The sequence below is a fragment of the Fusarium sambucinum genome, chromosome I (genome assembly GCF_050947815.1).
Source record: "Fusarium sambucinum isolate potato_lamoka chromosome I, whole genome shotgun sequence".
NCBI classification, from domain to species: Eukaryota; Fungi; Ascomycota; class Sordariomycetes; order Hypocreales; family Nectriaceae; genus Fusarium; species Fusarium sambucinum.
In genome coordinates, this window is record NC_139294.1 from 3972283 (window position 1) to 3998992 (window position 26710).

Genomic DNA, 26710 nt, shown 5'->3' on the forward strand with positions numbered 1-26710 from the left:
ATAACAATCCAAATTCAGGTAGCTTCGTATGCCCAATGCCATGCATGCGCACACTGTACTAGGGCAGGTAATTCTTGCAATCATCGTCATGTATGATCAGACTACCCGGTGATCTGACTGTTCGTCGTTCTAGGTGTATTTTATGGACCACAACAGGATAGGTCTCTGCGTGCGATGACTGCATCCTGATAGCAAATGTCAACAGCTGCCCCATTCTATAGCTGGAAATAACATTCTTTTCCCAATGCCGCAGCTGGGCATGTCTGACGCCTTGAGACTTGTCGATTCACCAGCTAGCACACAAGTGTGGAAACGTAACCTTCATATTTCATCATCAAAGGCTACCTGTTGTTATAATCATGTCTTAACATGGACAAAGCCTCGCAGGTGGCCGTAAGAAAGGCTCGTCGATTCTGTGACGTCTAAGTAAACCCTGTTGTACATTCTCATCCCACCACTCGTTTAATCCTTCTTCAAGGGCAAGAATGTCTCCTCAATACCATCCGCGGTGATAATGAGCATTTGGAGGTTGTCGCCAACTTCGATGTGTCGCTCAACTGCACCATCAAAGGCGTCCTTGACGACGGTCTCAACTTCAGTTCGTGTCAAAGGACGTCGTTCTCTCTCCTTCAACTCGTGACCCTCTCCACTTCCGGGAATGTACTGGTTCTTAAAGTTGACCTGGTTGTCGAGGAAAGGCATGATCAAACTGCCTGCAGCACCACCTGCACGGCATTGCTCCCTCTCGTAACTTCCTACGGGATCATACGAGTATACAGCGCCCTTACCCTCCTCATCCAGACCGCCGAGCATCGCATGCGAGTAGTATGGGAAGAATCGCTTGCCATAAAGAACTGTAGAGAGACGCTTCGCGCAAGCGTTGACAGACATGGGCTTACCGTGGCGGTAACGGTAGATCTTGCAGATAGTGTCGAGGTGGTCGCGGAGGGCTTCGCCGTCGGCGGCAAAGCCAACAACTGATAGAACTAGTGTGGCGTCCTCTTGAGATGCGGTTGTGCCACCAATTCGGAACACCTTGGGGGACATGCGAGAGTTGATGCTGTAGCCGCTGGTGTGGCGAGTGTCACCAGCCATGATGGTGAAATCGGCGCCAGCGATGGCCAGAGTTGAGCCACCATTGTCGGTGTATCTTATATGAGTTAGCTGTGAGCTCCGGGAATGCTCAAGGAAGGTGCCTCACGGGTTGAATCGGTGTTCTCGAAACTCTCCACTGTTGGTCTTGGGAGCATCGGAGAACGAGTAGTTGGGTCCGTTCATCAAGGGATTCTGGCTAAACATGGCTGCCATGATTGCAGATTATGTTATAGAAATAACGACCGTACGGAGAGCAGAATTGTTTTTGATGCGCAGGGCGATAGAAGTCGATTTCGGTGGTTGATGATGTTGACGTTGATGTTGCCTTATCACTGACGATAGAGCTGAGGTTGAGACGCACGCGTCAAGCTTGCAGCCTTGCCCACCTAACCTGTAGAGCTGGGGTAGCTCCGATGACTAAGCTGAAGCTCGACAGGGGTTCACCTCCTAAGTTCACCTAACAACAATCGTCATTTAGAAAGTCTCATCTAAGACACATTTTTGTTGACATTGTTCTATCTGAGTTCACTACCTGATTTACTGTGTTTTGAAGCGGTCGCTCTGCCTGCGTATTAAACATGACAGGAGACATCCGCTCCAAAGCGCTCCAAAAGATAGCATCGCTATCTGCGAGTAGCTCCACGACATCGTTTGACCGATCCGATCTCGACCGACTGTGTAGGGCCTGTCATGCTGGCGCGAAGAGCAAGGACTATGTCAATGGAAATCAAAATAGAAACTCGTTAGGTCGAGTACCTATGGTAGGTTGTCAATGGATTGCACATATCATAGTGGGAAATTGACATCTGTAGTCCATCCGCGAATTCGAGGTTCTAATCGCATTGTGTAAAACGGCACCCAAGATCAAATCGAGCCAGAGTGCGCAAAGGCTCTCTTACCAGTTGTTTCCATACATCCTCGAAGCCCACGTACAATTGTTCGTTCCATCGCCCTTCTTTCGAAAGATCGATCCATCTCCTACCGAAGCTTTGGCCTTTCATGTGACAGGGGCCCTCCTGGCTCTTGGTATCAACTACGACGAGCTTCAAGAGACTGTCACCGATAAAATCTGGTCTTTTGTGAATTCTTGTAGACGAGTCACTGAGAGTATCATCTCTCCCCAAGCAGGAGACCCAGAAAACCCCCACCTAGAAGACGCCATTCGAACTGTAACAATCGCCGTGGCCTTGCTTGGTTTTCTTGATGCTGCCGCTGCCCAAGCTGACTTTTGGAGATCTGGCGGACGGCTGGCATTGATCAAGAAGATTAGAGAGATCCTTTCCGAGCCATTCCTGATTGCAGTGGAGACAGCGCTATCGACAATTCGCAACTGTCATAGCCAGGACCGTGAGGTCAAGGAATGGAAGAGATACCTGCGACACTATGCCTCATCTGGCCGGCCTTTGGGAGCTATGCTCTTACACAAGAGCTTCGCCCATTTTGCCGTTTCTAGCACTTCTTTAATGGTGAAGGATCCTGCTTCTTTGCGACAGTCTCATGTGCTTGACATATACATTTCCCAGGGCGAGAGCCTACGTGACATTGCTTCAATCACCCTGGAGGCCGACTTCAAGACTATCGAGGACTATGCGGCGTTGGCTGTTGAGGAAATTCAATACATCGAAGGCGGTGCGGATTTCATCCGCATGGGATCGCCTGATCAGCAGAGTCTTGCCTATGCTGTCAAGGCTGCGGCCCTCATCTCTTACTTGAACTGTGCTCTCCTCAACGAAGACGCTGCTGATCCTGAGATCCTCATGAATTGGCTACAGGAAACCTTGGATGACTCTGTGCAGATGGCTGATCCAACTCTTGCCTCTGTCACGCTTCGATGCTTGGCTTTGATCTGCCAGATTTCGCCTTCATTCTCGTCCAATGTTAGTCGTATCCTGCCCAGATTCATTGTGCAGGATGCACCTCAGAAGAGTATTGTTACAATAGCTTCCAACAGCCTTGCGTATGCTCTCAAAATGCTCTCCAAAGATGCAGTCATTGGCACACTCTACACTTTGGGCAACGTTCTGAGCCCTGGATCAGACCAGGGATTTGTGAACGACCAGATTGACGGTACAGCAAGTGAAGCAGGACTGAACCCTATTTACGCCAGGCGCCAGTCTATTGGAAGTTCCATCTCCCTTCAGTTGTATGGTGAGGAAGAAACCGCAATTGTCTCAGGCAACGTTGTGCAAACTATTTGTGGAATTGCTGCCGCTTTCAAGGATGAGAAGATCACTGCTTTGGCTCAGTCGATGCTGCAACAAAAGCTTGAGAAAGTCAACACAGGTGTAGACGCTCGAATCATCAGCGGTGCAGCTGCTCTAGCCCTAGAAGGCGGCCAGCTTGAGTTCCGATCGTTGCTCAAGTTATTCAGCAAACTGTGCCATACTGGAGTTGTCGAGAACCAGTTATTCCTGCTTGAAGCCGTATGCTTAACCCCCCTACTATGTTGACCTGTGTACTGACTGGCTACTGCAGGTGAAAAATGCTCGTACTTTCATATCGGCTAACCTGCAACGCGATTCGCAGCTGTTCGATATCTACTTCGAGTACTTGCTTGACGACATCATTGGACTTGGTGATGTCCACTCTTCTGGCCATACTAAGGAATCTGATGTGCAAATGGCTGCCAAGGAAATTGCTGAGCTCTTGCACCCACTGGCAATTTTCATGTCCAGCAACGATTTCGCTTCCAACCCCATTACTGACGACGAAACCTATTCTCTCCTCAGAGATGCTTGGTTCAACATCGTTGTGCATGGCTTTGCTACCAACACAGACCGTGGAAAGCAATACTTGAGGGAGTTGCGTATGATTGCAATCCACTCACCACCTCTGGTGGCCGAGCAGCGAGGCGAACAGGTCGAAAGTGATATTGAACTCAACACCGTTCTTCGACGAGGTATGAGCAATGATAGGGAGTCTTTGCAGAAGAAACTCCTCAGCGAACTCGTACCTTCCAAGGCCAACGAAATCAGGAGCCTCAGCTACCGCAAGGTAATATTTCTGCAGGCTGCTTACCTCATGGAAATCCTCCGAGCCGATTCGGGTGACTGCACTAAAGTCTTGTCTTATTTCTTGGAACCGAGCATGGCCAAGGGTGATGTTAGCAGTGCCATGGAGGGTGTTGCTGCTGCTGTCATGGATAAGTATATCCAGAAGACTCAAAGTGGCATGGATCCTACCTTTTCTGCCCAATATGCCGCTGAACAGCTTGCTTCCATTTTCTGCAGCTGTTGTCATCGTATCGAGCGAGTTCAGCAGGCTGCTTTTGTCTGTGCGGACCGTATCCTTCGTGATATACCCTCAGCCCTTTGTCACAGGTCATCACTCTTTGCCTTGATAGAGTTGCTCTCTCTCATGTGGTCTAGCTGTCTGGAAGCAGAGACAGATGTTTACGCTCCCCGATCAACATTTACATCAGAACTCGGTGGTGTGACTGTGGAGCTTTCAGACGACTACGACTTCCGAAGATGGACGGTAGACATTCTCAACCGCAAGGCGAGGGTATGGGTCAATGCCGCCATCAACATTTCTCCTCTCGATGTTAAGGGGATTTTGCAGACTTATCTCTCTGAATTCAGCGACGAGGGAGCCTATGGTCATGTTTCTCTGGGAAGGTCGTTCGCCCTCGAACTCGGATCAACTATTCCTTCAACGGACAATCGCCTGCAATCTATGGATAAAATCGGTAACTCGGGCGTCAACACAGCATCTGCCTTTGTCGCGCAGTATACAACTCGCCAAGAGTATCGGTATGGCGAGACACTTCCAGACCGTGGTACAGAACTTATGAGCTTCATGAATCACAACCGTCGCATGTCATTTGCGCAGTCATCCGTGAAAGAGAGTGCTAGTGCCACTACTGCATTGGCTCACATTGAGGCTAGAATTCTTAGCAAGAAAAACACATCTACTACCGAGGTTCGCGATATACTCCGCAGAGCAGCAGCTCTTCTTTGCCGTACAGACAAAGACGAAGCCGCCGTGGCTCATCATCTCGTGAGCATTCCGTTTGCTCTCTTCACCAAACAGTCTATAAATCTTGGTGTTTCTCTGTGGCTTGGCGTGATCAATGAGAACCCGAGACAGGAGTCAAGGCTACTAAACGAGATTGTCCAGCAATGGGAGTTCACCCTTGGTCGAAAGGTCGGCCTTTTCAGCCCAACTTTGCACCACGTCGACCCATTCTTCTTGAAGGAGGAGTTTGCTCCTAGCGAGCTGGAAGCACTAGCTAAGAAGAAGCAGATTGTGCATGATATTCTTTCCCCCCATACTCGACTGCTACAGTTCTTTGTCAGCCACTACAACGCTACCAGACTTGGCAGCCCTGATATCCAGAGAGTGTTCCTCCGCATGTTGGACCTTACGCTCGAAGCGATGAAGCAATCTGCAACCCATCCTATGGCCAGAGAAATTCGGTTCCAGCTCATTCTGTTTGGTCTGCGTGTCTTGAAATCTAGCATCACTCTTAAGCCTGCGGCACAATGGAGGCTCAAGGAAAGGATTCTCACGGCTGGCCTGTCTTGGTTCAGGTCAGCGCCCAAGTGGTCTTTTGGAGGCAACCTCCTACAGATGAAGACAGAGATTCGTCTTATTTCCGACGTGCTCGCAGCTTTACAGCTCGTCTCCTTTATTGGCGCTCAGACTGTTGGCAATGTCAAGTCCCTGCAGTCGAAGGAGCAGCTCCTCGACCTTATGCTTAGAAACGAACAAACTCGTTTAATTGTCTGGGTCAACCCGCTCAACAACCCCAGTAACCAGGCTTTGGCTCAACCGGCCGGCAAGGCACCAACTGAAGCCGCCCTCTTACCGCTTATACGCACTGCTTGGTGGCAGGATCCTGCCATCGCCATTGAGTTGGCGACCCGATTCCCCTTCCCTCGCCTACAACGCGATATCAGGTTCTTGCTTCTTACCATGCCCGAAAAGGCTATCTTTGAGCCTGAGGCTTTGAACCTGATCTTTGGCGGATTTCTTCCCGATGACGTTGGGCCCCAGCAACTGAAGGTATATTCTGTGTGTATTGATTGATATGTGCAACGCTAATATTCGATAGTATTTGTTGTACTGGGAGGCTGTGAACCCCGTAACAGCCGTCACCATGTTCCTGCCAGCCTATCAGTACCATCCCTTCGTCATCCAATACGCTATGCGTGCGCTCGAGAGCCATTCTGTGGATGTGACATTCTTCTACGTTCCCCAAATTGTCCAGTCTCTCCGTTACGACAGCCTTGGATACGTGAAGCGATACATTTTGGAAACGGCCCAGTTTTCTCAACTGTTTGCTCATCAGATTATTTGGAACATGAAGGCCAACTCGTACAAGGACGATGATGCTCAGATCCCTGACGAAATCAAGCCAACACTTGACACGGTCATGACACAGATGGTTGACGGTTTTGCGCCCGAAGACCGTGATTTCTACGAGAGAGAATTTGCCTTCTTTGACGAAGTCACAGATATTTCCGGCAAGCTCAAGCCCTTCATCAAGAAGAGCAAGCCGGAGAAGAAGCAAAAGATTGAAGAGGAGCTGCGCAAGATCAAGGTCGAGGTCGGCGTCTACCTTCCTAGTAACCCTGATGGTGTCGTCATTGGCATTGATCGTAAGTCTGGGAAACCTCTACAGAGTCACGCAAAAGCGCCGTACATGGCGACATTCCGCATCCAGAAGAGCAAGGGTGGCGTGTCTGAGGTGGACGAGATGATGGATGAGAAGGATGGAGGGGACCACGGAACTCCCGAGAAGACGGTCGAGGTCTGGCAGTCGGCCATTTTCAAGGTTGGTGATGATTGTCGACAGGATGTGCTGGCATTGCAGATGATTGCTGCATTCCGAGGCATCTTCCATGACGTCGGCCTTGATGTCTACGTCTTCCCTTACAGAGTCACTGCCACAGCTCCTGGCTGCGGTGTCATTGACGTACTACCCAACTCGATTTCGCGAGATATGCTCGGTCGTGAGGCCGTCAACGGTCTCTACGACTATTTCGTCTCCAAGTACGGCAACGAGAACTCGCTTCGGTTCCAGCGTGCCCGCAGCAACTTTGTCAAATCCATGGCTGCGTACTCAGTCATCTCCTACCTACTGCAATTCAAGGATCGACATAACGGCAACATAATGGTCGATGACGCCGGCCACATCCTCCACATTGACTTTGGCTTCTGTTTCGACATCGCTCCCGGAGGCATCAAGTTCGAGCGCGCGCCTTTCAAGCTCACAACTGAGATGGTTGCTGTCATGGGCGGTTCAATGGAGCACCAGAGCTTCAAAGCTTTCGAGGAGCTCTGCGTGAAGGCATTCCTTGCTAGTCGTCAGTACTGCGAGAAGCTGAGCCAGATCGTCTCGCTCATGATGGACAGCGGCTTGCCCTGCTTCAAGCCAGAGAGTGTCAAGCACTTCCGCGAGCGCTTCGTTCTGGACAAAAGTGAGCGTGATGCCGCCAACTTCATGAAGCATCTCATCAAGACCAGTTACTCGAGTCACAGCACGGGTATCTATGACCAGTTCCAGCTGCTGACAAACGGCATTCCTTATTAGGGGAGGCACAAAAGGAGGCTTTAACCGAGGGTTGGAAGTTTTAAATTTCATTGTTTTCTGACGCCTGCGCAGGACTCCGCCCTGCTCTTCCAGGATGAGCGGTTGCAGACCAACATCTACATCCGCGATTCTATAGTAATTAGCTTAGCCAAGCATTTTTGATTATATATATTGTAAATCCAGTTCTTCCCGTATCCGACGTAATCAAAGATTTTGCCATGGTTGACCCGTAGGGTTATGTTCTGTTAGACTTCTCAAATCTCCGAGGGTCTGGCCGGGAAGACTGAAAAACGAGTCCCTTCTCGTTATCACTCGAAGCAGGAAGTGAACCCCATGATCTCTGTTTGCAGCTGATCCCCAGCACAACTTTATTTCGGCTTTGCAGCGGACCCCTTGAGCATATGAGTCGGGGCGTTATAGCTAGTATAGTCGACATGAACAAAAGCTCTGTCGACAATGGGCACAGACTCAAGGAAGTAAGTGAGCACCTCGCTAAGATCGTGACTATCCTTGAGTGGTGTCGCAGCAGAGAGCACGATATCGACCTCAACAAACAACTTGTCACCGGCGTGGTATGCGCGCAAGTTCTGGATCTGACGAATGGCTGTGGCGAAGCGCATTGTCAGGTACAACAGGAGGTTACGCTCATCAGGCTGAGCGGAGAAACCCGAGAGGTTGCGAACGTGGTGCGCCGACGTTTGGCTCCAATTCAAGATGACCACCATGGAGAGAAGCAGGCCTCCAACGGCGTCGAGCCACCAGATTCGTCCGTAGAAACCGACTAGAGGCAAGAAAACGAGGGTTAGTGCGGGTTCGGTTGTCACTGTATATGTCAACACTTACTAATAGGGAATAGAATAGAGCCAGTGTTAAAAATAACATCTGTTTTTGCATCTTCGGCTCTATAATTTGATTAGATATCTTTTGTAAACGGGAAAGCTGAAGCCAAACTTACAGTGCCTGAACACTCGAATTCTTAACGAGACGGCACCAGACCCAGCAGGCGCCCTTGATGACAATGGTAGAAACCATGATCGCGATAGCAGGAACGCCCAATTCGAGAATAGGGTGCTCGGGGCTCATGAGGCGCTGAATACATTCGAGCCCGACCTGACAGAAAGATGTGATCATGATGATAGAGAAGACAAGAACACCAAGAGGTTCGAGCCTATAATACTGTTAGTTTACTTCACGTCTGCGCTCGGCAGAAACTGTCCAACTTACTTGCGGCGGCCGACAGGATAACTGTACTGGTCGTGATGGCTAGAAGAGATGAGACGCGTGGTTATCCATACAATAACAGTGCTGAGAAAGTCTAGCACAGCATCGACCAGACTGGCAAGAACCGACATGGATGGGACAGACATGATAACGACAAGTTTTCCGGCAAGGAGAACAGCATTAGCAATGAAGTTGACCCAGATAGCCAGAGTAACGATAGGATCATCACTATCAATTTCGGCATCTTCCAGCCATGGCAACAAAGGTTTGGGGCCGCTGTCATCGTCCTTGCTAGCAGGTCGCGAGGGCTGTGCCTCGTTCTCTACATTATCATCGTGATCCTGGTGCTGAAGCAGAGGCAGGTTCTCAGAAGATCGGAATATGTCCTGAGGAGTGCGAGCAGCAGGAAGCTTTGTGGAAGAGTTGCTGTGCTTGACGCTGATGGCGCCATATGATCCCGGTGTGATGGACGCAGGAGTCGAGTTATTGAGAGGAGAGGTCTCGGACGTGCTGATCGAGGGCTCCTCATTGATAGTATCCGGTACGTCAACTGGTCGGAAAGCAGATGCATCGAGCTCTGCCTGGTACTCGTTAAGAAGATCATGGGGGATCGCCGAGTCGAGAAGAGCATCGATGTACAAGTATTGCTGAATCAAATCGTTTGTTCTCTCATAGTACTCACGCCTGTTGGGTTTGGTTAGCTTGATCTGTGCGCAATGGCGCGTCTTCGATTGTAGGATCTTAGACTTACAGATGCTTGGGCATAGAAACCAACTCTTCCTCTGGTCTCCAGTACTGCTCCCAACGGTATCGAGGGTTACTTCGGCCAATTAGCTTGGCGCTGCGGTTCTGGGGACCGTGAAGAAGTTGGGTTAGTCGGCGCTCATCGGCAAGCAGTCTACCAAGCTCGTCGTTATCGTGGCGGACCAATCCAGCCTCCTCGTCGTCGCCCATCCAGAAAGCAGCAGAATGCCCAGGGAGGGAGCTGCTGAGGCTATGCATGCTCTGTTGGGAGCGACTGCGGATCAGTGACTGGAGATGGCCACTGCGCGTGCCGAGGGGATTGTGGCTATCATCGTTGGATAGGAACGAAGGGCGACGGAACTGGGCATGGTTGCCGTGCTTCGAAGGGGTAGTTGGAGAACTCATTGTCGCAAAAAGGGTTGTCGCTGTTGTTCGCAGCGACTTGCAAGAGAGCTGTGAGAAATTGGTCGCGGAGGCACAATATATATCGCCGAGAAAATAGGATAAAACGTATAGCGAGTCAGGTTTAAGATTCCCTGGGGTTATCTGGAGCGTTAAAGTTGAAAGTAGAAACAAATGCGACTATCCGATGGCAACTCAAGGCACCTAGTTGAAACGTTTCTCCGCGCCTCCGACCTGATGCTCAAACAGGACCCTTAAAACACTGAATAGATAGATGTGAGAGGAATTAGAAAAAGAAGGGATTGACATATAAAGTAAACAAAAAAAAGGTTTTTGAAGAATTGGCCGAACTGACCGAGGCAGGCGAATAAATAAAAAAAGTATATTTCGGAGGTTCGGAAACGGAGACAAAGAGCAATTGAGATTGATTAGATTCAACTCGTCGAAGCTATCCGCCAACATGCTTGCTGCTCCGCTGCAAAGAAGTGCTACCCTGGCAGATTTGGCCTTGGCCTCTCTGATTTAAGGGTCCCTTGAGTCCAGAGAAGGTCTAGTGAGATCCCTTTGATGGGTCATTGTAACCTTTTTTCGGTTGTTTTAATGTTGTGCTGCCGATGATCCTTGAGTAGAGAAGAGTGAGCGATTGATGCAATTCGTGCGCAAGTGGGAGTTTCGAAGTAGTGAAGAGTTCATGTTCATGTTTTATACTAAGGGTTCAAGATGTTCTTCTTTTTGTAAATGGTAATATAAACGAATGCTGATATCTACATTATAGATGAATTCAATTGTTTCTCATGTTGGTCTTGCCAATATGGATCCACGTCCCAATAAGTGGACAGCCGCCTTAGTCAGCGGAGCTCATGATCTCCGTGGAAGGCAAGGCAACATGACCTCCTGGTCACCTCCTTCCTGCCTACTAAGGTAGGACGGAGCTCCCTCGGCGGAAAGCCTCCACTATAAAACTCCAAACTCGAAACCTTTAGCCACTGGAAATGCTCCGTCCGATGAACGAACGAGGCGAGGCAGTGAGGCATCATGAAACTTTGATTGGATCTTGGTCTGGCTGTGCTGAGGTTTCGATGGGACGGGACAATTACAGGGGCTGTTGCATTGCCCCTGGTTGCAGAGAAGATGGGGTTAAAGCCAGCCAGACCCTCATCAACACCATTGACAAGTGCCGTGAATACCTTATTTGTATGCTTATTGTGACTATCAAACGCTTTTGCGACCAGACTGTTCTCCTTTAATGGCCGATTGGTAATAGCTCGCTACTGGTCTAACAAACCTGCCTGCCTATTTATACGAGATGCATTCCAGTCACGTATGCGGTGACTGAGTGCTGCATAGTCTATTCGCCAACCTCACCAACGTCAATTGACGAGGCTGGTCTTGACACCAGCATGGAGAATAATGCATGAAACGTGGTCAATTGATTGATTGACTGCGGCAGACACTATTGCGGTAACGGTCTATCCGCCAATAGCCACTGCGAACCAAGATACGATTGCCAATACGTTCATCATCATGGCCGCATCACAGCCTACATGTATCCATGCAGGCCAGACATCCAAATGTGCATAAAGGAATGCGCAAGAACCGTTGGTGATGACTCTACGATTACTCTGCAGATGCACGCTTATCAGTTAGTAGAAGCAAACAGGCAATCACATGAAATACATCTTTTGATGTTTGTTTGCAGGCAGATCTCTACAACGGCTGAGATTACAACACGTTGATCGATATCACGATAAGCGGAGGTTGGCTGAGTTGTGGCTTGGCCCTTCTCTGATTGACTTTCACATGCCTCCTCACCATCACCAAATTCGAATCAGAGCACGGACAAGGCTACCACATATTCGTCGATCAACGCCTGGTCTGGAATGCCGCTAATAATTGTCTTGCTATTTCAAGAGACAAGTGAAGTAGTCGACGCGTGGTGATAGAGTTGAAATTGCCCGACCGTCCCGTCCATATGCATGCTGCATATCTCTCGCACACACTGTGCAGCGCGCATCGCGTCTTTGAATTCTGCCAAGTACCTGTAACCTGTCGTCAAGTTGGTGCTTCAAAGGAGGGGAGGAGGTTAGCGTATCGGGGATAGATCGAGGAGGAGCTGATCCCAGATCCACCAGGCCACGCAATTCAACCCGTGCGTGTCTTGATACTTGTTGACGTGCATGCATTGTCAAAGTTAAGCCGCCCCGTGTTTGTCGTCGTTGGAGCTGACGCCAGCCAAACGGAAGACTTTGCTTGACAACCGCGGAGAGCATAAATTTTATAAGAGACAAAAAGCATTTACCAACAAAGCACGCGAGTGGAGTCGTATGTACATACTCATTCTCTCTACCTTGGCTAATGCCCTGGTTTTCACAACCCATCGGCATCATCATTCATCTGGATGACCTTGGTATGTACTTGGGTTTTAAACAAAATGAAGATGAGCGGTTATGACGAAAGGCTCAAGCGATGAAGAGTAATTTATCCCTGATACGGTTCCACGGGTGACGAAAAAAGAAAAAGAGGGACGACAGCCATTAGGCTATGTACCGGGTTGATCAATCGCCTTGTCTTGCTTACCATGTCTTAGACGCGCTTAAATATTAGCAATGGCAATAATAACACGAACGATAAGGAAAAGAGTCGCAAATCCTTAGTACGGTCCCCGGTCCAGTGGAGAATTCAACGTCTACTCCATACCAAGAGTTGCAGGGAAGTTCCAAGGAAGAAAACAAGCTTTGTCTTGGTGTTGGTGTTGGATCGGGTGATTTCTCCTGTGGGCGAGGCTCTCTCTCCCTATCTCTTGGATGAGAATGATAATAGAAACTGTAACTCAGCCCACCACGTAACTAATAAAGCTTCAACCCCAACGCTCTCATCAAGTTGGTTTCTTTTGTGGGCAACTGACGTGAGACGAGAAGTAGCCCAGCCCTCAGCTGCAACTGTGGCTACCGTATCATAATCAGTTATCAATTCTTGTCTCTGTAGAATTGGATTGGATTGGATGGATGTCCATATAAACGTTTGCGCGATGTTGATAACCTGTCAGCCTGCACCTGGCACTCAGCCACTTGTTCTATAGCAAAAGTTGTCATCTCGATTCCCCGGGTTCAACCATTTGTAACCAAGTTGTTGTTCCGTTCCAAGATGGAATCCGGATAGCTGTCCCTGCCCCTGTCAGTGTCCGTACTCCGTCGGTCGATACATCAACGGGAGAAGAAAGCTGTCGTGGCCATGTTCCACAACAGATGCTCATTGCTCGTACAGTACACGAGCTTACTTTACCTTTGTCTAAGGTTTTTGAGTAAAGGCAAGAAAATAATGCGGAAATAACTTCAAAACACTGCCCATCTCCATTCTCCCCTACTACCATCTTTTCTCTCTCCACAGGTTGAGCCCCTAAAAAGAAGCTTGGCCAAGCTTTGATCTAAAAAAGAGACCAATCTTGATCCACTCACTCACACAGCCAACAGCAGCTAGAGGCGATGAGAAAACAAGAAAAATGAGCCATTGGTGAATCTGAGTTTTTTCCAAAGTGTCGATGATTTTCATCCAAACCAGACTCGTACCTGAACTTGACCCGATCAGGCCTGAGTTTCTGTGACGATGAAGTCCGGCTAGCACTTGATTAGGTTACATGCAACAAGACACAGTGCGGCAGCACAATTGACTTGAGCAGCTTAATTAATTGATCAATTATTATCATCCATCTTTTTTTGCTATTGATCTGGGATTCCGGGTTCTTGACCAAGTTTTGGATGCAGAACATCCAGAATACCTACATATCCACATGTCGTGAAGCCCGAGTTTTGGTGTCAAGATCGTCAACTCCCAGCTCATCCTGTAGATCAACGACGTCAGTAGGAAGGAGGGAAGAAAGATCGAGAAAATGGTGATTAACCAGGGCCAGGGCTTTTGTCTCCTTGTCTTTTATGTCATGCTATACATATGTGCTTATATATCCAGGTATGATATAAATAAAAGTAAAAACTTATTGACCAAAGAGCCCAGGTCTGAATGGAACTTCTTCATCTCAGTGGAGAACAACCTCCCGTCGCAAGAAACCTCCATACTAAGGGTCAGTTATTCAGTTGTTCGGCTGCCGTGGATCATAGTGGAGGCGACCCTACCCATGTGGGCTGTGCTGTGCCTGAGGTGCACCTGTGCCCGCAACCCCCAGCCCGTGACAAGCCCAAAAGTACAGGGGTTAGGAGTTGTGAATGGAACCTAGGGTCACGGCGGGAGCGACGCAACCGACTATAGCAACTTTGTTCTGCTCTCTTTGAGAACCAATATCCGATGAACCCGGGCAGTATAGGTACATAAGGTAAGGGAAGGTTGTTGTGATAGTACATATTAAAAGCATCACCTTTAACGCGATGGATACCAAGCCTGAGTGGGCATTGACTTGCGATTAATACATGCCAAGCAAGTCGAGCATCATTGAACCCTTATCTCCACAAGAACTCCGGTATTTCTCTCTAGTCTAGACACTGAACAGGCCTGTTGTACTGTGCGTACATCGTCAGGGAGATTAATAGACCAATGCCTTGACTCTGAATCCATAGTTGGGAAACACCAAGGGATTTGGCACGGATCAATGGACTCACTGTCCGTATTCTGATACCTCTGTCTGTGTGTCTATGTTTGTTTGTGAAAGACAATATTGAACCGTGAACCATAGTAAAACCCTCCTCCACTTTCGTCTCAGCAATGTCTATATGTGACCAATTAATCCTGTATCATTCCTGCATCAATTACAAAAATAACTAAGCCTTGGCCAAGAGCGCAGATCATGGACATGCCGTTCGTATTTTGCATCAATCCTTGGTGTTGACGTCTTCACCCCTTGTTTTCCATGTCATTTCAAAGGGTACGTACAACAGAGGATTTGAACATTACAGAATTTTCCATGAAAGTGGAAATGAATCCATGAAACAAGTGGTTCATCATCATCAACTACCTCCTAGCACCTTTGAGCTTAGATCGTTTTGCGATAAAGGCCCTGAGGCTGAAGGATTCTTATAAGCTTTGACAAACATAATTCAAACGACTCCAGATGCACGAAACAACGCTATCGACTGAACAGAAGAGTGTGTACTATTTGATTGTTGGTTGCCATGCAATTTCCCCCTTTATACACACATCTGACCTAAAGTAATTGGGTTTTTAGAGTCCTGCACTTTGCAACATTGAGTAGGTGCCGTTCTGTAGTGCTGTGCTTTGGGTAGCTGGTCTAAATAATTAATATCGGAACTATTGAGCCTTTGGGCAGCTTTGCCCGTCCTGGCTTGGCCTGCCACACCTCTTTGGAAATTGGAGATGAGTCTGCGACCGTAGTCCAGCCTCAATATCAGCTCCAACTCCCCTCAGGAGATGGAGGCTTTGGAATATTGTTTCGCAAATCTAGAGACTAGCGTCTGTTTTTATTGACGCTGTTGGTCGTGGTGTGCGTACATTAGTATCAAAGTCCTGATTCGGTGTCATTTGATCGTTTGGTTTTGTTGTGATCTACTGGGCTGCATTTGCAGACGGCATACATACAATACAGGCCAGCTGAACATAACATGACATGATATGTGTATCATTGGCACTCGCCCTTGAAGTGTGGCCAGCCATGGGTTCAACCCTCGGCGGTGACGGCGGTCCAAGAGACAAGGATTGTTCATTCAGGTTCTCTCATCTCATGCTAGTGAGGTGGTAGTCGGAACAAGAGATACGATACGGGATGTCGCCTGTGAGTGACGATGGGCCTACAGGGGGTGCTGAATGCCATTCATCATAAGCCAAGAGGGGAGATACTTTATCATCGGGGCTTTTCTCATGTTTGTAAGATATTTCCTTGGTCCGATTTTTCTGGTCTATGCGATACTGGCAGGAGTTGTTGGCATTGAGTTGTGGGCAATAAAAAAGTTGCAGGCTTACGAATTGAGAAGTTGATGCCCGGTTTATGGTTTAACTATGGGGCTTGGTGTGGTTGTAGAAGTTCCCGTCTTTGAGCGACCTACCTTCACTGCCCAGACACGTCTCATCAGTTTTTATTTATTTATTCTATTATTCAACACCCTGTTTGTTGATTTTGGTTTTGATTATTTTTCCATCTCTATCGGCTTTGGATCCATATTAGCTATTGGTGTCAATTAATTGATTCTTGAATCGATTTCCATGTCGGATTCACTCACAACCTGTGAGAACTTTCCTCTATCGGGACGGAGGCCGTGCGCACGTTAACGTTAACGACCCGACGAGGTTCTATAACTAAAAGCGTTGGAAGAGGACCCGCCGCCGCCCATTACGAAGGACTGTGCATGTACACTGTGTGAGTATGTGCTTGTGTAACGCCTGACCCTTACGGATACTCTTTTTGCACTTTAGTAGGGAGGTACTAAGTTCTTAGTCCTCATTCAGTACCTGTGCTTTTTGCTCGTGCTTGTGCTTCTTGCTTGGCTTGCTGCCAGGTACTCTGTACAGTAACATAACATCCATCCATTTCATACATGGATCCATGACCTGTCGGGCCACTCATCAATCCATCACTCCAACTGACTGGGCTGGGCTGTAAGGACCTACCTACCTGCCTGCCTAGACCTGGACACGACCTTTACTCGTTTTTTTCTCTTTCTCTCTTCCGTTCAAACCTCACCACCACCACTCGCTTCTTTCTTCCCCCCCTCTACCCTAACTTAATCATCTCCGCTTCCTACTTCTTCCATTGCTTTTCTGTTATTGACGTTAGTCGTCTGTCTGTCGTTGCCCTATTGAGAGAGAGAGAGAGAGTTTTTCTTGTTTTGCTTCAAAACCAAGCAAAGGCAAGACGAAGCCGTGAGATCATCTCCATCTTTAACTTCATTCTATACATACCTACATAACATACTTTCACTTTCGCTCTCGCCTTTGCCCGATCGTCTTGTTCCGGCTTCCACCAGCCACCTTTTTACTCATAATACAAACCAAACCGTCTTTCGTTTCTGGACTGGAGATCACATACATAATGTGAGTCAACTCTTTTTTTACTTTTGCCCTTGCTTGAAATGGCACATGCCGGTCTCCAACCACCTGGTTTCCCGTGTCTCTCTCTCTCTCTCTTGTCATTTCGTCAACCTGGAACTTGTCTCTATTCTTCATTCCGATAAAGCTTCCCCGTCACCTCGCCTCATCTTGCACCCTTTCATACCCACTGCTGTTATTATCGCTTGCTTCTTCCCCTGTACAAAACCCAATTATTTACGCGCCCAACGACTGCGACGACCACGATCCTCAGTGCATTTCTTGTTTCTCAACCTCGGCTGACTTTGCGACCCTATTATGCAGTTACCCGCATTTATTATACGCGTCTTTCTTCCTTGAATCGATTCGGCTTGAATACCCTCGCTAGTCAACAACCGCACTGAGACTTCGACTCAGAACCCTTGTTTTATATTCCTTTCGATTCCATACATACGGATCCACTCCCCAAGTATATCGACTCTCATCAAAGACACCCCAAGCAAACTCGCTTTGAACTCGGACTGTTCCGAGTCTCTTTCATGGGTTGCACCTAATACGGATCATTATTCCCACATTGTCATAACTTCTTCCACATGCATAAATTCAGTGTTGCGTTCAACAGGCGGAAGTCAACCGCGACCTCGGAGGATTTCCAGCATGGCCCAGTGACACCACCAGAGGGTCAATCATCATTCCGAGTTATTGAACGATCAGACCCTTCTCTCGGCAAGTCATTTGACGGCGGCGCCAGAATGGCCAGGGCTTCTGGGGGCTACATTCCCAAGCCAAGTCATCTGGATCAGCTCGACAACGAGGATAACATGTTTGCAGACCTCAAAAGTGGCAACAGGTGAGTTTTCTCTAATTACATCCCCCCCCGCTCTCTCCTGTGTGACTCGCCAAGGAATGTGTTGCACGGCTACCGTTGGGTCGGTTGGTCTGGAAAAAAGATAAAAATAAGTCATGCACCCAGGCGCTGACACCTTCTCAGGGGAAGTGGGGCGTCTAATACGACCAAAGCCACATCAACTGATACCTCCTCAAGGCACAGTAATGCCTCGACCGCTCCATCTTCAACAAATCTCGAATCACACGACGATCACAAGCACTCCCATAAAAAGAATCAGAAGCAGAGCCAAAACCAAAATCTACACGACATTGCTCCACGAGCCGCTGTAAAGTCAAGCGGGTCCGGATTTCTGAACCGAGCTGGTCGAACTTTTTCATTCGGCGTTCAGAAAAAGCACAACGCTTCGCCCCCAAAGATCGACAACGACATCCCGCCCGTCCCGACCATTCAACAGGATGCTTATGGTGGAAGATCGCGAGGCCTGACCGAATCCACATCTAGCACTGCTACACCGCCACAGCTGGAGATGGAGAACAATGGTATGGACATGGGAGGGGATTTTGGTTCCATGTTTTCGTCGTTCGATAAAAGGGCGAGCGTCATTACAATGAGAGCTGACGGATCCGCCGCTCCTCGATCCCTCACCAGCAACCGACCTATTCAGCCTCCCCCTCTAAGCATCAACAAATCCAACAAAGTCGAGCCAGGCCCCGAGTCTTGGGGCCGAAACGAAGACGATGGCCTACTCGGCCCCCAGCCGGGCTCCCCTGAACTCGATGATGTACCACCTCCTGTTCCGCGTCACCAGAGTTCTTTCAAGACCTTCAACCGACCGTCCGATATCATTGAAGATGAGGACGCGAAATTGTTGCAGGACTCGATTGCCGTAGGACGACTACTGTCCGAGTCTAGCAGCTCCAACGCTCCTTCTGGTCGTTACCGACGAAACGAAGACTCTTTCTCATCCTTTGAGAGGAAGCCTCTAAACTCAAGCTTCAATAGAGGCGATGATAACCTTTTCGAGGGAACTTCAGCTCACAACTCGCGCATCGCCAACCGCCCCAACACGCGAAACCCCAGCCCACAGCGCAACACCAAGGTTATGACGCCAGCACAGTTTGAGAAGTACCGAAAAGATAAGGAGGATCACGGCTCGAGCGATGGAGTTCGGCAGTCAACCACCAACGACGATGACGACGAAATCAACTACGATGACGATGAGGATGAGATGGAGAAGTCTAAGCAGCAAGCTAAGCAAAGAAGAAAGCAGGAGGCTCATATGGCAGTCTACCGACAGCAGATGATGAAGGTCACTGGAGAGCAACCTGATATGCACCCACATGACCGGCCTGGCCTAGCGAGCTCGATGAGCGCTCCACAGCTTCACCTCATGAAGACGCCATCTCCTGGACTCCCAGCTGGTGCTTCTGATGAGGATGATGACGAGGAGGTGCCTCTGGCAATTCTCCAAGCTCATGGTTTCCCCAGCAAGAACCGGCCACCCGCCCGACTGAGTACCATGGGCTCGAACCCGAACCTGCGAGCATCTACACAGTTGGCACCACCACGACCTGGCTCGGCCATGGGTGAGAGCAGCCAAAATCAGCGCCACTCGATGCTTCCCGCCTTCGCACGTGGCCTACCTCAAGACCCTTTTGTGGGCGCCAGCATCTCAAAGCCTGCCATGCGTGAATCGCTGACCTTCAGCGGCGGTCTACCTGCTTCCGAGTCTCAGCAATCACTGCCTCCCGGTGGCTTGGTCGGTGTGATCGCCAACGAAGAACGTTCAAGGGCTATGCGACGTGGTGGACCCAACCCTAACGGTCAGAAGTTTGTCCCCGGTATGAACGCGCCACAAGGCCCTCCATTCGACAACCCCCAGGCCATGATGAACGCCATGAACAGTATGTATAATATGCCTGGCATGGGCATGTCACAGCAGCAGATGATGCCGCCACCACAACTCACGGTTGGGGACCAAGCACAGCTCCAGATGACACAGCAAATGTCCCAGTTCATGCAGATGCAGATGCAGTTCATGCAGATGATGGCTTCCAACAATCAGCAGCAACCTGGCATGGTACCACCGATGCAACCTCCTTACGGCGGAATGTCCGCCACTCAGTCTATGAACGACCTCTCATCGCGACATTCGATGATGCTCGAGCCAACTTTGGAGCCTCCTCGCCGCATGGACGCTGGAATGCGTACTATGAGCATGGTCCAACCCAGTTCAGGCAACTCGTTCTTGCCGCCAATTGGTGGCTACGCCGGCTCAATTCATGGCATGCCCATGGGCTACACCCCATCTATTGCCCCTTCTGAGCGAAGCAATGTTGGTCTGCCTGGCCGCTACCGACCCGTGTCACAAATGCCAGCAGCGGCTGTTCCCGAGCCACATCGACGAACCAGCACCATGTCTGGAGCGCTTGGTCATTGGAATGAACCCAAGACAAAGTCAACTATCAACATCGTTAATACTTCTGGCGATGGTTCAGACGATGACGACGAGGAGGGATGGGAGGCGATGAAGGCAAAGCGCGATAAGAAGCGCAGCATGTGGAAGTCAAAGAAAGGATTAGGAAGCGAATTTGGAACAAGGATATAATTAAAAGGTCAATATTGTCGAGAAATTATTACAAAAGAGATGGAGGTTAAGATTGGTTTATATGCTTTTATTTTTTGCATCTGGATATCCACAGGTTGGAATAGCTCAACCTTCGTTTGGAGAGCCTCATACAATTGTATATTCTAGAAATTGTGCTTTTCATGAGGGCGTCTGTGGGGAACGATATGACAGGCACCGTTGGATTTGAGCCTGGCGCATGATAGATAAATCTTTATGCCGGTAATTGACTAATTGGGAGGTCACTTTTATATCACAACGCAGTCTCCATGGTCATATCTCTGTATCTAACATACATCATCGGCTATGCATTGGTTTGCATTGTGGTTTCTCATTTATGTGTCTATCGCTGTTTTAACCATCAATGGTACCGTTGGACCACTCCTTTCTCTTGACTCCCATCTCAACAGCTGCCATACCCCAGTCCTCGCCGTGGTTGTGACCCTTGCCATCAATTCCGGCGCGAGCCTTTGCTTGGTCATCACTCAGTACGGTCAAGACACCAAGGATAACAGGCACACCGGTGTCAAGCTGCACGCGCATCAGGCCTTGACAGGTTGACTCGGCAATGTATTCAAAGTGCATAGTCTCGCCCTTAATCAAGACACCAACAGCAATGATGGCGTCGAAAGCGCCGGAGGAAGTAGAGAGCGAAGTGAGATCAGTAGTAGACGAAGCCAGAAGGTCGCCGGCTGAGGGTCCGCCAGTTGAGGTGCCCTGGATCTGGGAAGCCGAGAAGAGGCTGGAGGAAAGCAATGCGTTAGCAACTTGTTCTACGTGCAGAGACATGGAAAGGAAACCTACCGCTGGACAGCAATGGGGAGCTCCCAGGAGCCGGGGCAGGATTGAACGACAATGTTAGACTCCTTGACGCCAGCTGCCAGGAGCTTATTCTTGGCTCCAGTCACAAGAGGATCAATGATAGTCGAGTTCCAGCGCGCGTGGACGATGCCGATGCGCAGACCAGAGCCATCGAAGTGCTGAGGAGAGGGACCCTTAAGAGACATCGTGGCGAGATACGACAGAATTGTAGCTTTCGGCAATTGAGGCGATGCTTTCGAGGGAGATCTGGAAATTCGAAAGATAAATGGTTTAAGTTAGTTTCGAGGTAAAATAAAAGCTTGGAGAGTCCGGAGGAAGGACGCGGGGCTCGTAGCGGGGTTTCTAGGTCACGTCACAGGGGACAGCTGCTAAGTTGAGGTTGGGACAAGATGCAGGGACTGTTGGGGTACGTACCTGATCGCACTTTCCTCCCTTGCCCGTTGACGATTGACGTGCCCAGTGTCGTGTTCATTAGTGCTAACTTGAGGAAGGAAACACCATACGCACTTGGCATCTCGTTCTTTGTGAGTGCACCATTAATTTTGTTATGCAGACAATATGAATCACTGCCCTTTAGAATACCTCTATTTCTTTCTTCCATCTTCTTCCATCACCAACACCCTTTGCATTAATTCCTCCCTCTTATACATCTCCACCAGCATTATCCACATGATCCATGACCCATGATCCGTGTTAGTCTCTCAGGCAACCAGATGCCGTGTCTCAATACAGCATAAACGGACGGCACCGAAGTTCTTATCACACAAATCAATCTTCAAGAAATCTCCAGCGCCATTATGCCAATATCTCAGTTACCGCCATCTTCGGCCCATAGCCTGAGATCTTCGCATCAGCTTCCTGATCCTCTTGCGGTTGTCAAAGAGCTCGTCGACAACAGCATCGACTCGGGTGCCACTTCCATCGAGATCACAGTTGCGCCCAACACTGTCGACAAGATACAAGTCCGAGACAATGGCCGCGGAATACAGATTGAGGACTTTCAATTTCTAGGATGCCGGTCTCATACAAGCAAGATTCGAAACTTTGACGAACTTCATCAAAATGGCGGCAAAACACTAGGCTTTCGTGGCGAAGCTCTCGCCAGTGCTGCTGAAACGGCTACAATCAAGATCACAACTCGAACTGCTCAAGATCCAATTGCATCGCTTCTAATATTGAAAGCAAAGACGGGGGGTGTCAGCAAGAAGCAGCCAGTATCTGGCACCATCGGAACCACTGTCCAAGCTGTAAACTTATTTGACAAATTCACTGTCCGCAGGCAGAATGCTATCAAGGCGAGCCGAAGGTCTCTGATTGAGATCCAACGTCTCCTGGAAAGCTATGTGATAGCAATTCCCCATCTTAAGATCTCATTCAAAGTTTCGAGTCCTTCAACCCAGTTATGGTCTTATTCTCCTTGCCCACCATCGAACACGCAAGAAGCAATCACTCAATTTTTTGGCCACACTCTTGCTGCTCAGCTTGTCGCAGTGTCGTCTGATTCGAGCGCTGAAAGTGGCTCAACAGAGGTACAACCAGGAACTTTGAGGATTACGGCACTTCTGCCACGGCCGGACAGCGATGTCCAAGTCATAAAGGGCAAGGGGGCTTTCATCTCGGTTGACTCGCGGCCTATTTCATCTGCCAGGAGCACCGGAAAAAAGCTGGTGTCTGTCTTCAAGTCGAGCATCTTCAAGATCCTTGGCTCGCCCAACAGTTTACGAGCGCCTGCAAACCCCTTTCTGCAAATCAGCATCCAATGTCCACCGGGTTCATACGACCCCAATGTGTCGCAGCTGAAGGATGAGGTGATGTTTGACAACGAACCAGCAGTCATCAGTTGTTTTCAATCTCTCTGCGATGCCATATACGTTGAGAAGGTCCCGGGTAACAAAGGAATGCAAAACAAAAACATGCCAGCAGAGAATACCCTTGCACATGCGGCCGGAGCTTCGAAAGCCCCAAAAGCAAACAGGGGCGAGGGAAGAGTTCAGAGCAAGACTGGGCACGAAACATTAGCATCCGACCAAGATCTTATTGAACCCCTTAACGACGAGTTCGAAAGGTTGCTCGTTGGAAATTGTGGCGCGTTTGGGGACGGCAAGAGCACTATTCCTAGCGCTTTCGCCCGCTCTCCTTCACCAAGCAAAACACGACACCAAATCAACAATGTGATCAGTGACACTAATCAAAGCGAAAGAATACAGCAGATGATGAGGACAAAATTATGTATCAACCTTTCACGGAGGGACAGTGATTCCACCGACGTTGATGGCACAGATGGGCTGGTTCCTGTGCAGGTAACACCTCGTCGGGCAGCCTCTCCACCTAAAGAGCAACTGCAGTCTCATTCTCGGCGTAGGACGTTGACACTGGGCCGTCGCTCTGAGGATATCGGTTCTTATTTTCGCCCTGTACGAGACAAGCCGATTGTAATCGCAACAGACGACACCGCCACGCCCGAGATCACTCAACCTGGGGACAGTTTGGCAAGCCCTTCTGAGACTAATCGTCATCCATTGAAGGAACTGACGCAGTCAGAGATCAACACGTTTCAAGAAGAGGAAGAGGAAGAAGAGGAAGAATTTAGCGACAGTGAATCACTGGCAGAGCTCCCTCCTGCCGAGCCAGCCCTTAACTCATCTCCTCGCACATCTCCACGCCGTATGGCCCCTCCTCGTATGCCGAATAGCCCCTTCCGACCACTCACAAGGCCGCGACAATCCTCCAATATTAACACAGGGCTTGAATTGTTGCCAAATCTACAAACTCCTCCACCTTCGGACCCCAGGCGTTTCGACAACTTGACTCGTCGTGATTCGCGTCGTAACTCAGCCAACATCTTGACCCGAAGCCAACGGCCTTCCCAAAGTAGCATGACACCGTCAACAAACAGGGCAGGCGACGAAAGATCGAGGCAAAGTCGCATTCTTGCGGGAAGTGGGCCAAATGCATCGTACAACAGACGTCGATCTGAACAGGTTGGGCGTGGAAACGGATTGGCTGGTCGCAGAAATGCCCCGACCAGTCGCGACAGCTCAGACGCACATCTGAAGGACTGGCTACACAACTTTAACGCAAATTCCGAAGACCAGGAAGGTTAGCAGCCTTCTGGCCAAGGACAACTATTATCCCAAGCCTATGTAGAACCTGGGCTGTCTGGCGAGGAGACACAGAGTCAATCACCTCCTGACGGGGCCAGTGAACAACAGAACGTCCATTGGTCCCATTCCATGCAAGCGTTGTTGATGAGAACACCGCCGCCACGAGAAGAGAAATTCGACAATGAGACTCAAAATGAGCATTACCAAGTGCTGGACCATAGTCAAGATTCATACAATGGAGAGGTCAATCCGAGGCCAGCCAAACGGCAACGACATGACTCAGACAACGCAACTTCAACGAACGAAGAGCCAGACCCTAGGCACCTTCTCATCAAAAGACAACGCATCCGTACGGGAGGAGGACAGCTAAAACGTGTTGCGTCGAAGAAGCTCCCACTTGAAACGATTCCTCAAGTCGATCTCACAGTGAATATATCCACCAAGGCCAGGATTCAAATGAGCGAGCTCATACATGCGACTCTGGAATTTATGAAGTCAGACCGAGCAGCTGAACGGTATTATGCCATACGGTTCGATAACATTACGGAAGTGAACAAAGTGGAGGAGCTGTTGAGGCATGCCACGGAATCATGGTTGAGCGGGGATTCATCAATTGAGGTGGAGTACTTGCTGCGGTCTGGAGTGAAGGGCAAATCGAAAGCGTGACATTTGTTCCTGGCTAAAGCCTAACGGCATATGCCTGACCGTGGAAGCTTCACGACGCTAAAAAAATTTCGGGTTTTATCATTACCACGGGTCAATGAAGAAGGGAAGACGAAGAAAGGCGCTTGCTTGCGGAGATTGCTTATACGACTGAACGACTAAGAAGACCAAGGACAGATATGAAGCTACGTAGATAGTCAACTTAATAATGGAAACTAAGGCTGAGGCTAATTATGTTTGAATCCAAGACAAAGCACCCCGATCTAGTTAGTGACATGCCGAGAGCCGCGGGCCAATTCTGAAACATGGCTGGAGTGTTCTCGGGTTGAGGTATGTAGCGCATACACGCTTCTATAGGGTATGAACACGGGAGTTGTCCAAATTGATGATGAGTGGCATCGATGAAATCGGGAATGTGATTGTTCATAAGAGCAACTAGCGCTTTGGTCACTACGGTGTTTTTGAGCATGTATATATATCATCAAGCGCATTACAGGTCGAGTGATACGGTCGAGGATTTGCAAGGCAGGCTGCAATCGAATATGCTAATCTCCTCACGCTAGCTGCGTGGCTCTTTGGGGACTCATGCTTGAAGAACAAGGCACTGTACATAGTACTGCACACCATGGTAGGAGAAAATGCGATATCAAGAAGTGTCATGCCACAGTTGGGTTGGTGGCTGTTCAGGTTTGGGTGTGATGCTTTGACTGTGCCAATCTAGCCCAAAAGGGTGTCGTTGATGATGAGGGTCTGATCTGCTTTTAGGGGACCTCTGGAGATATCGTTTGTTGATGGAACCTTATGATGATGATGATGATGACATAACCGACATTTGTCTCTGTACGTAGTTTCTAGCAGCGCATTAATGTGTGAATTATTGACATGGGAAGGATTCTGCAGACCTGGAATTTGCTAGAAAATGCCGGGGATATGGATAAATGGAGATGGAGTGGAGGTTGGATGGAGGGATGGATACACAAGTACCTACCTGCCTTACTAACTGTACAGAGTACAATAAACCAGATTTCTGGCAACCATGAAAATATATCTCAATCAGCAAGAGGCAACTGAACAAGAAGACTTAACATTGATAGGAAAGACTGGGTATTCGCCGAATATACTCATCCTCCACTACCTACCTGTCAAGGTGGTCAGGTACTGTGCATGGATTTTTTAGTGAGTAGATCTGGTGAATAATAAAACTTTCAGGCATGTTGGAGGAGAGTGCATGGGATGGATGATGGATGGACAGACCCATCCATGTTAGTTGGTTCTCAAAATAGCCCCCAGCTAGTGCACCCACCTATAAACTTTGGCACTAAGTTTAGTCAAGCCAAAATAAACGGTCAGCGCATGTGGATAGGGCCAATCCAATGTGAAGAAAAAGGGTCGCCAAGATGTGAAGGGAATCGTCAATGCTCATATTGTCATCAGCTCCAGTCCCAGTTCCAGTGCCGGTTCTAGCTCAGGCTCGTATCTGCAATTGCTCTGCATAAAAAAAAAAAAACAGAAAGAAAGGAGTGAGCCGACTGGCACTAGAAGAAACGCATGATGTTTGATTTTATGTTATCATGACTCACATGTTGCTTTGCTTGCTCATATCTCATGAATTCAGCTGGCTGGGCTGAGAAATGGCGATGGTTCCCGATGCGCCTCCAGTG

At 49.0% G+C, this 26710-nt stretch overlaps 6 protein-coding genes across 6 annotated transcripts; 3 read left to right on the top strand and 3 right to left on the bottom strand.

The window, feature by feature from the left end:
- Nucleotides 1-462: 462 nt before the first annotated feature.
- On the bottom strand, nt 463-1308 carry FSST1_004016 (proteasome core particle subunit beta 6; the record flags this gene model as incomplete). The annotated part of the gene is made up of 2 exons (XM_083230151.1): nt 463-1150; nt 1202-1308. 2 exons carry the CDS (start codon nt 1306-1308, stop codon nt 463-465), a joined length of 795 nt encoding a protein of 264 aa, XP_083087446.1.
- Nucleotides 1309-1673: 365 nt separating this feature from the next.
- FSST1_004017 (1-phosphatidylinositol 4-kinase STT4) lies at nt 1674-7633 on the top strand (the record flags this gene model as incomplete). Its single annotated transcript, XM_083230152.1, has 4 exons — nt 1674-1856; nt 1908-3518; nt 3571-6102; nt 6152-7633. The coding sequence occupies 4 exons, from the start codon at nt 1674-1676 to the stop codon at nt 7631-7633; spliced, it is 5808 nt and encodes a 1935-aa protein (XP_083087447.1).
- A 368-nt stretch (nt 7634-8001) lies between these two features.
- Nucleotides 8002-10003, bottom strand: FSST1_004018 (cation diffusion facilitator family transporter; the record flags this gene model as incomplete). The annotated part of the gene is made up of 5 exons (XM_083230153.1): nt 8002-8414; nt 8477-8535; nt 8589-8801; nt 8858-9538; nt 9606-10003. 5 exons carry the CDS (start codon nt 10001-10003, stop codon nt 8002-8004), a joined length of 1764 nt encoding a protein of 587 aa, XP_083087448.1.
- Nucleotides 10004-17577: 7574 nt separating this feature from the next.
- Nucleotides 17578-20442, top strand: FSST1_004019 (uncharacterized protein; the record flags this gene model as incomplete). The annotated part of the gene is made up of 2 exons (XM_083230154.1): nt 17578-17834; nt 17976-20442. 2 exons carry the CDS (start codon nt 17578-17580, stop codon nt 20440-20442), a joined length of 2724 nt encoding a protein of 907 aa, XP_083087449.1.
- A 372-nt stretch (nt 20443-20814) lies between these two features.
- FSST1_004020 (lumazine synthase RIB4) lies at nt 20815-21467 on the bottom strand (the record flags this gene model as incomplete). Its single annotated transcript, XM_083230155.1, has 2 exons — nt 20815-21202; nt 21265-21467. 2 exons carry the CDS (start codon nt 21465-21467, stop codon nt 20815-20817), a joined length of 591 nt encoding a protein of 196 aa, XP_083087450.1.
- A 612-nt stretch (nt 21468-22079) lies between these two features.
- On the top strand, nt 22080-25052 carry FSST1_004021 (uncharacterized protein; the record flags this gene model as incomplete). Its single annotated transcript, XM_083230157.1, has 2 exons — nt 22080-24381; nt 24421-25052. 2 exons carry the CDS (start codon nt 22080-22082, stop codon nt 25050-25052), a joined length of 2934 nt encoding a protein of 977 aa, XP_083087451.1.
- Between the last annotated feature and the right edge of the window lie 1658 nt (nt 25053-26710).